This window comes from Cryptomeria japonica, chromosome 5 (assembly GCF_030272615.1).
Source record: "Cryptomeria japonica chromosome 5, Sugi_1.0, whole genome shotgun sequence".
NCBI lineage: Eukaryota > Viridiplantae > Streptophyta > Pinopsida > Cupressales > Cupressaceae > Cryptomeria > Cryptomeria japonica.
This window is the reverse complement of record NC_081409.1, coordinates 137436270-137445147: the sequence shown is the minus strand read 5'-3', so window position 1 is coordinate 137445147 and position 8878 is coordinate 137436270. Positions and strand designations below refer to the sequence as shown.

At 41.4% G+C, this 8878-nt stretch overlaps 2 protein-coding genes across 2 annotated transcripts; one reads left to right on the top strand and one right to left on the bottom strand.

Moving 5' to 3' along the window:
- Positions 1-935: 935 nt before the first annotated feature.
- On the bottom strand, positions 936-3744 carry LOC131042611 (L-type lectin-domain containing receptor kinase IX.1). Its single transcript, XM_057975923.2, has one exon. The coding sequence runs from the start codon at positions 3686-3688 to the stop codon at positions 1601-1603; it is 2088 nt and encodes a 695-aa protein (XP_057831906.1). The 5' UTR covers positions 3689-3744; the 3' UTR covers positions 936-1600.
- Positions 3745-4828: 1084 nt separating this feature from the next.
- On the top strand, positions 4829-7621 carry LOC131875756 (uncharacterized). Its single transcript, XM_059220412.1, has 2 exons — positions 4829-6040; positions 6128-7621. The coding sequence occupies exons 1-2, from the start codon at positions 4829-4831 to the stop codon at positions 7619-7621; spliced, it is 2706 nt and encodes a 901-aa protein (XP_059076395.1).
- Positions 7622-8878: the final 1257 nt, after the last annotated feature.

Below are 8878 nucleotides of genomic sequence, written 5' to 3'. Positions count from 1 at the left end.
TCAATGACTCCTCATCATGTTCCACATGTGACCTTTCATTTTGACAACATGATTTTTATCATCATACATGCATTTCTTCATTTCAATAGTAAGGGGGAACTCTTCCCATATTTGATATCTCATTGAGTTTTTGTGGGACCAAATACCTCCCTTAACAGAAAAATACAATCCATAAGGAATCAAAAGAAGATGAAGCACCACAAACACGACTCATCAAACTCAATGACTCCTTATCATGTTCCATGGGGGCCTTTCATTTTGAAAACATGATTCTTATCATCTTACATACATTTCTTTATTTCAATAGTAAGATGACCTTTTATTCGTATTTTTTTAGTTATTTTGAGACATAAAGAATGTGAATTACATCATTAGAAGGAAGTTTGAGTGTTAAGATAATTAAAAGAAGAAGAATTTCAACTAGAAGGTGAAGCAATAAACTCAATGGCTAAAAAAACAACTAAAATGTTTCTTTTTATCTTCTTCTTTTTGTATATTGAATAAAGCAATTAAAGATTACAAAATTGAAGCTACAAAGATAGCAGAAAAACATAACTGAATCACTAGGAGTCTATTCACAAGGACAACAAGAAAATGAAAATGATTACATAAGATCTATAACATCTTTACAAGGACTGAGCTTACTCTCAGATTGAAACTTCGTAATTTTCTTTAGTGTGTTGGTTGTTGCTTAATCTTGCCATTCTTCTTGCATGATTTTTGGATTTGTGAATAATCTTTTATCTTTATACATGTTTATTTTTCACAAACTAATCTTTTTCCATCCTCCTTTTAAAAAAACCAAAAAAAAATTACATCATCTTACAAACATTCTTTATAACTCTTGTTTCTTCTTCTAAACAACATTCTACCTCATTTGAACCTCTCAAATAAAACAATAACATAAAATGTGATGTATTCATTTCCACTACAAATTAGATAAAAATTTATTCTATTAAAAAATATCTTTATAAACAGCTGAGTTTCAGAACAAGGAGACATACTCTCTTGTAGAAGATTTATTTAACCGTCAACCCCAATCTCAGGTAGGTTGAAACCTCTTCAGCTATCCATTCTACCAAAGTCATCCAGAGCACAATCCCAACCTCATCCTATATGATGTTGGGACCTTGCACTCTGTAAAACCCGATTTCTGGTGGCCTCATTTCAAACCATTCAACTTCATCAACAGACCATACACAATTTGACTAATAATACTCTACATATTTTCGGTGATGAATATTCTACATATTTTGATTGATATTAGTCTACATATTTTGACTGATGATATTCTGCAAAATCTGATTTATGGTGGACTCATTTCGAACCATTCAAATTCACTGACAGACCATAAATCCATTGAACTACGCTACATATTTTGACTGAAAATATTCTCCAGATTTTGAGTGTATATAGTCTGCAGATTTTGACTGTACACAGTCTGTAGCTTACATATTGTCAAACTTCCATGGTTACTGGCGTGTTAAACCCCCCCACCCCCCCCAAAAGAAAGAGTTCTTAAAAAAAGGTATTCTCTTGGTTCTGTCACATCCTCAAGAGCAATTCCAAAGATTTCAATGATTGTGAGATATAAGCCAAATTACCTGGACAAAACTGTGACTCTGGAATACTCTTCTGAAGGCAGCGTGGCTGTGCCTGTGCCTGAGCTGGACGCCGAACAACTTCCATTCAAAGTGGCGGAATTCAACTCAACACTGTGTCGCAAGGGATCAGCAGACACATACACAGCTACAGGCATGTTAAGTGGAATACTAGGCAATGGGGCTTCCAATCTCAAAACCTTGATTACCTCCCTCATTGTAGGCCTGGCCTTGGAATCTGGATTAGAACACCACAACCCCACAACCATCAATCTCTCCATTTCTCTATCGTTGAACTCGCCTCTGAGGTCCTCTGCCGCAGCTTCCAAAACCCTGCCCTGAGAATACAGATGCCACACCCAGTCAATAAGCCTCATGTTATGATTCAATCGCAGTGTCAGATCCAAAGCCCGCCTTCCACAGGCTATTTCCAGAGCAACAACCCCAAAGCTGAAGACATCGGACTCAGGGCCTGATTTTCCTGTCAAAACACATTCAGGTGCCAAGTATCCCAAAGTCCCTGCCATCACCGAGGTGTGGAAACTAGCCTCAATATCGCGCTCCACAAGCCGGGCCAGCCCAAAATCCCCCAATTTTGCATTGAAATTGGAATCCAACATCACATTGCTTGACTTGACGTCTCTGTGCAGAATACATTGGTCCCAATCCTCATGAAGATAAACAATTGCGGCTGCTACGCCGCAAGCAATGTTATATCTGAGATTCCATTCAAGAACAGGGGAATCCCCAAAAATGTGCTTATCCAGACTTCCATTGGGCATGAACTCATAGACTAGAATGAATTTGCCCTTTTCATGACACCATCCTAAAAGCTCCACCAGGTTGCGGTGCCCTAGCCGGGTGATTATGCTCACCTCTGCAACATATTCCTTCTTCCCCTGTGTCGATGCTTGAGATATATGCTTCACGGCCACGACCTCACGGGATTCCTGCAAAACCCCTCTGTACACAGAGCCGAATCCTCCTTCCCCAAGCTTCTCTTCCTCACTGAAGCCTTTTGTGGCGGCGCTGAGCTCACAGAATGTGAATTTCCTTGGCCCTTGACAGAACTGCTCGTCCAGTGCTGTCTCGCTTTCGTTCTCAATCGTGGATTGTCCCCTTCCTCTGCTATTCCGCCGCCGCCGCCGCCAGCCGCCAAACAAGGCTAGGGCACACACTACAGCAACGCCTGGAAAGAGGACCGCCATGAGAATTGTTCTAGAAGCTTTTCTCCTGGGCTTTTTCTCAGGGGTTCCATTTCCTGGATCCGGGATGTCCAAGGAGGGAGCGTTCCAGGAGGCCGAACAAGAGAAATTCCATGAGAGCAAGACATGGCTGTTTGTTCCAAGCGAAGTCGAAGCCGAGAAGCCAACCATGGCATTTTCAGAGAGAAATTTTGCCAGATCTAATTCATGCGACAAAATTGGAGCAGCTAATTTGGTGCTATTATGTGAGAGAAATACCTGAAGCATCTTCAATTTCCCGTCGTAATCCACCCATGCGTCCCAGATTTTCCCATCTTTCAGAATTCCATTCGTTACTGTTGCTTTTGCCTCAGAAACCACTGTGTTGACATCGATTCCCACATGGTTGTCATTGGGGTCGAAGGAATTTTGATCTGTGTCGAATTCTACGGCAAGAAGCTGATTTGAAGCGTTGCCCACTGTGTTGTTGTTGACGAGACCCAGATACTTTCCGGCGGAGAGCTCCGGGGCCTTGAATCCCACCGGCGCCATGAAAAAAGCCAGCCCTCCTCCTGAGCCCAAATCGCTGTCATCTGGTTTAATGATGAATTGAAAATGAGTGCTAAAACTTACAACGGCCCCTGAAGGTCTGTTCCAGACTGGAATAGACCTGCTGTAAACTGCCCAACCGGCGCTATAAGTTTTATTGTTTCGAGTTGTGGTGAGCTCGATCGAATTGACGCCACTGGTATCAAAGTAGGCGTCATAGAAGAGCTTGATATTGCCAGTAATGGAGTTGTTCCAGGGCGGGAAACTGAAATTAACGCTGGTTCCTGCTTGGGCGTTTACACAACAAAGAGCTGAGAAAACCAGAGCGATTCTGATTTTGGAGACCCCCATCATCTTCTCTACTGATACTCAATTGCTGTGTTGTACTGAGACGTAAAGCCCAAAAGGCCAGGGGAAAGTTTACTTTAAAAGAACTGCACGGACGACAAGGTCAAATTTGATGGCCGTATGATTGTATTTCTGATATTTAGCAGTTTTGTTTTTAAAAAATTGTGTTATACGAAAATATGAAATTTTAATTACACTAGATTTCTCTAATTAAAAATCAACTCTCTACTTTCTAAATAGAAATGTAGAGCGAGCAGATGACAGCTATTCAAAATTTTACTCGACGGGTTTGGTCGACCGTCAAATTATCTCCCATCAGTTCTCTTTTGAGGAGGTGCAAGGAAAGCGCTTATCCTCTTCCGGGAAAGAGCTTATGGAATCGAAAATTATGACAACTGACTTTTGACTTGATGGATAGCAAAACATTATTAATTTGGATCCTAATCTTAATTCATTTGCAGCTTTGGAATGTTATCTAAAACTCTCGTAGATCTTCGGAGTGGTAGATTTATATTTGTACTAAATTTCTTCGGATTTTTTATTTTTTTTTTATAATCATATGGGACAACCTATTGGACGAGGTTTAAACCTATGTCGATGGTTCATGTCTTTCAACCGCTTGACCAATCAATCTATACATCCAGGTAAAAATTCTTTTGATTATAATGACAACTATTATTGTTTAAAAATTTTGTTATAATTTTTTAATTCAAAAATTAATAAAATTATTTAAAAATAATCCTTTTTAATAAATCCATTTATCAATTGGCCTCCCAGATTGACATTTGGAACCTTAATGTTAGTTCCTGGCAAAAGCTCCTTCAAACTATTGGACAACAAAGAGCCAAGGATTATAGACTTGAAGAAAAATCTCTCATCTCGGAGCTGACCCGACTGGAAAACGACCTCCAATCTAATCCCTCATGCCCATCTCTAGCCACCCTGGTATCCAATGCCAGAACTGCTCTCCGCTCCCATCAACATATCAAGATCAAAGGTGCTAAGATTAGAGCCCGCGCCCATTGGCTACAACAGGGGGACAAAGGCTCCAAATTCTTCTTTAATCTCCTAAAGATTAAACATGCGAGAGAAAGGATTGGTAGACTTATCATTGATGGGGTTGAAGTTACGAACCCTGAGGATATTATGGAGGCATTTGCCCACTTCTACCAAGCCCTCTTCACCTCTGAGGACTCTGCTTTAGCTAGAGAGAACAGGTCTAAGTGTAGAACTATCATCCCTAATATGATCTCTGAAGAAGAATCCACCCGGCTTAAGTGCCCTCTTACCCTTGAGGATATTCAATCTGCTATCAACTCCCTCCTCCCCGACAAGGCCCCAGGGCCTGATGGGCTCCCCATCGAGTTCTACAAGGCTAATAGTGAGTGGGTTTCCCGTGATCTGCTGGACCTATACAGAGAGGCTATCTCTAAGGGCTCCCTTGGCTCCTGTATTAATAGGGGCATCATAAAACTTATCCCCAAGGATGGGGACAAGGCTCTCATTAAAAATTGGCGCCCTATTACTCTCCTCAATGTCTCCTATAAAATATTGGCTAAAATTCTTGCTACTCGGCTGGAAAAACTTCTTCCGAGGTTTATCTGCCCTACACAAACTGGGTTTATCAAGGGAAGATACATCCTTGAGAATCTCATCACTAGCTGGGAAGCCATGGAGTGGGCTAGGTCTTCTAACCAGGATGCTGCCATGTTCCTCCTGGATTATGAGAAGGCCTACGACAGGGTGGAATGGGAGTTTATCATCATGATGCTGGAATCCTTCGACTTCTCGGGTGAGTTTTGTCAAATTGTGAAAGTTCTCTTGCATGATGCCTCTGCTCAAATCGATATTAATGGATCCCTTTCTCCCCCTATCATGCTCTCCCGATCCATTAGGCAAGGGTGTCCCCTTGCTCCCTCTCTGTTCGTCATTGCTTCCGATGCCCTCTTTTACCTTCTAAGAGACAATACTATCTCCCCTAAGGTGGAAGGTATTAGACTCCCTGACAATAATGAGCTCCTAAACATTCAGTTCGCAGATGACACTACCCTCTTCCTCAGCCTTTCCAAGCTTAACTTAGACAATCTTAACTTGAAGGCTCAGTTCTTCAGCTCCATCTTTGGAGCCAAGATCTCCCAGACCAAGTCCACCTTCCTTAGCTGGAACACCCAACCTCCTGACTGGTTTGACAGGTCCAATTACCAATGGGGGGGGCCAAACAAAATTGTTCGGTACCTTGGTGTTCCCTTCTCTGTCTCCCCGTCACTCAAAGATATGTGGCTCTGGGTTAAAGGGAAAATCGACAATAAGATCAATAAGTGGAACAATAGGTTCCTTTCTCTGGCTGGTAGAATTCAAGTCTGCCAAAAAATCCTCTCTACCTATAGTATCTACTATTCTTCCACCTGGATGTTTAGCAATTACTAGATCCTGGAAATCCAAAAGGGCATCAGGCGTTTTCTCTGGTCTGATGGCAAAGGAAATAGTAAGGCCCACTCTGTTAGATGGAATTGGTGCCACGCTACGAAGGAGCTTGGGGGACTTGGCCTCAAAGATCTCAAAACTCAGGGCATTGCCCTGGCGGCTAAATGGATTTTTCATGCCCTTGATGGGCATGAGCCTTGGAAAGTGCTTGTCAGAAGTAACATCGAGAGGGCTGTCCCTCGGAGGGCTAAGTCTTGGAAAGGTCTGCCTCTTACCGACCTGGTGGCTGGAAGCTTCTCTGTGTCCGTCCAGGGGTCATGTGTCTTTAGATCCATATGGAAGGCTTGGGAACATATCAGAAGGTTCCTGGTTAACACCAGGGTCAGCAACGATGGTCATATTCATGGTGAAAGATCCCTGTGGTGGAACTTGACCCATCATGGTAAACCCCTGGGCTTGATAAGGGGGTGCTCGGCTAGATCTTGGGACAGCAAGGGGGTAAAATGCCTGGCCGATATTCTTGAACATGGTTCCCTTATCTCATGGGAGGATCTTAGTACTAGGTTCAATATCCCCCCCGCCCAAAAAAGAACGTATAACCTGATCATGCATGCCTGCACATTGCTCGGCCTCCCGAAGGACTGCGATATTGATTCTCATAGGTTCCTGGCCTTTGGGTGGGCGGATGGCACTCCTCTTACCAAAAGCAAAGCCCGTAATATTTACTCTCTCCTGGCTTATGATACTTCTATTATTTCTCATGTGAATATGATCTGGTACTCTAACTTCTCTGTCTTGCAGTGGAAGAAAAACTTTAGCAGGTTGTGGAAGAACGCTATTGATCCCAAAGTCAAGTGCTTTAAATGGTTGCTCACTCTTAACAGGCTCCCTTTAAAGGGGAATTATGACTCGCATGATACTTGTTCTATATGTAAAATGCTTGAGACTGGCAGGCACATCTTCTTTGAGTGCTCCGTTGCTAGGGAAGTATGGCTGATGTTTGGTGTTTCCTCTCCCCACTTGGTTAATATTATGGAAATTATTTCTAGTTATGTTCAGGGACTGAAAAAAGATGCTAATATTTTCTGGTTTATTTTATCTGCTTACATCCTATGGTTCATTTGGAAAATTAGAAATGCTGATAGATTATGTGGCCAGTCCAGGGCTCTTACTGAGTCTTTTCGAAGACTTATATTTTATAATATTGCCACGCAGGTCTCGGTCGTGCTGAATTTGGAAAGGAACAAACTCAGAAGATTCCTGCGGGATGGCCATGCTACCATGTTTGTCTATGAGCTTAAAGGCGGACTAGACTGGAGGCGCAATTTTGATGACCTTTCCTCCTTTGAGCACGCCTTGAGAATGCTGAACAATGAAATTAGGGACAATAGGCAGCCGTCTGCTGAGCATTTGGAGATGTTGAGTCAGATCCAGGACCGTAAGAATATCGTCTGGATGGAGGGACCCCAGGGATGGACCGCTTGGGTGGAGCATTATAATAACATTCTCAGCTAGTGCCTTCTATTTTGCTTATCTTCGGTGGCTCCTTTTTGTTGTACCTTCCGATACTGTTTAGTTTTGTTTTTTACTGAACTCGGGGTAGGCCCGTGATGGTGCCTGCTGCTCCTTCTTTGCTGTTGAGGCACTGCCTCTGTATTTCTGCTCTCTCTATCTTTAATATAAAAAAATAATAATAATTAGATTACATAAATTGGAGTGATAGATAAAGTGGCTTCGTTCATTGTTGTTTGCCACTACCCCAAACAATTAAAGAACAATTAACAATAGTTTTTCGAGGAAAAATTGACAAGCCACTTCCTTTGTGGATTTTACCATTTTTTATTTTTCGTTTTTTTCGTCAAAAGAGAAAGAACAAAAAAAATCTAGCAAATCCATTTGAGTCATCCCCTATCTTTCTGATATTTTTCCAAAAAGCTATTGTCAATTATTGTTGAATTAGTTTGAGGTGGTAACATAATGAACAATTACAAACAACAGTGAATTGAAGTTGAACAAGAGTCTTCATCGAACTTGAAGTCAAAACTTCACTTATGTAGAATCCAACCATTTATACCATGATACTTCCCCATCTTCTCACGGAATAGCCACTTCCCCATCTTCTCACGGAATAGCCACTTCCCCATTTGTACTAAGCCTCTTTGAATTTTTATTCAACTATTACTATTTAAAATCTTTATATAAATATTTAAAAATGATAATTGGACCACACGAAGTGTTTCCCTTTATAACGAGTAAGCTATTACCATCCACATTGTTGACAATTTGCGAGACAAGAAGTTGTGAGGAGCGATCGCGGAAACTGCTATTATGGAACAATGACTACGACATAAAGGCTTTAACACTTTACTATTATAATAGTTTAATATTAATTGGTCCCGCAACAATTTACTATTATAATAGTTTAATATTAATTGGTCCCGCAACAATTTACTATTATAATAGTTTAATATTAATTGGTCCGGCCACAATTAATTATTATTCTCTTTTAATTCGTTCCGTCTGATGACGGCACGGAACATTGGGTCCCAAAGTCTCTCTTTTAAAAAAAATCCTTATCAAGCCAGTTTACCAGGTCTCACGTAAACAGCCGGTATATACCTAGTTGTACAAGTACAGGCTGTTCAAAATAGTTGGCCCGAGATTGGACCATCTGATCTCCTTGTATATTCCACGGTCCACCGACTTATCTGCAACTGCGATAAATATGTCAAAACTATTGGTGGACTTTGTAATCGATTTTAGAGGTTGCCA

What these genes read in the sequence shown, in the direction of transcription:
- LOC131042611 (XM_057975923.2), bottom strand. Translation starts at nt 3,688, where the DNA reads ATGATGGGGGTCTCCAAAATCAGAATCGCTCTGGTTTTCTCAGCTCTT.
- LOC131875756 (XM_059220412.1), top strand. Translation starts at nt 4,829, where the DNA reads ATGGAGGCATTTGCCCACTTCTACCAAGCCCTCTTCACCTCTGAGGAC. An exon ending in CTCTGGCTGGTAGAATTCAA is followed by an intron (nt 6,041 to 6,127) that starts GTCTGCCAAAAA and finishes GAAATCCAAAAG; the next exon opens with GGCATCAGGCGTTTTCTCTG.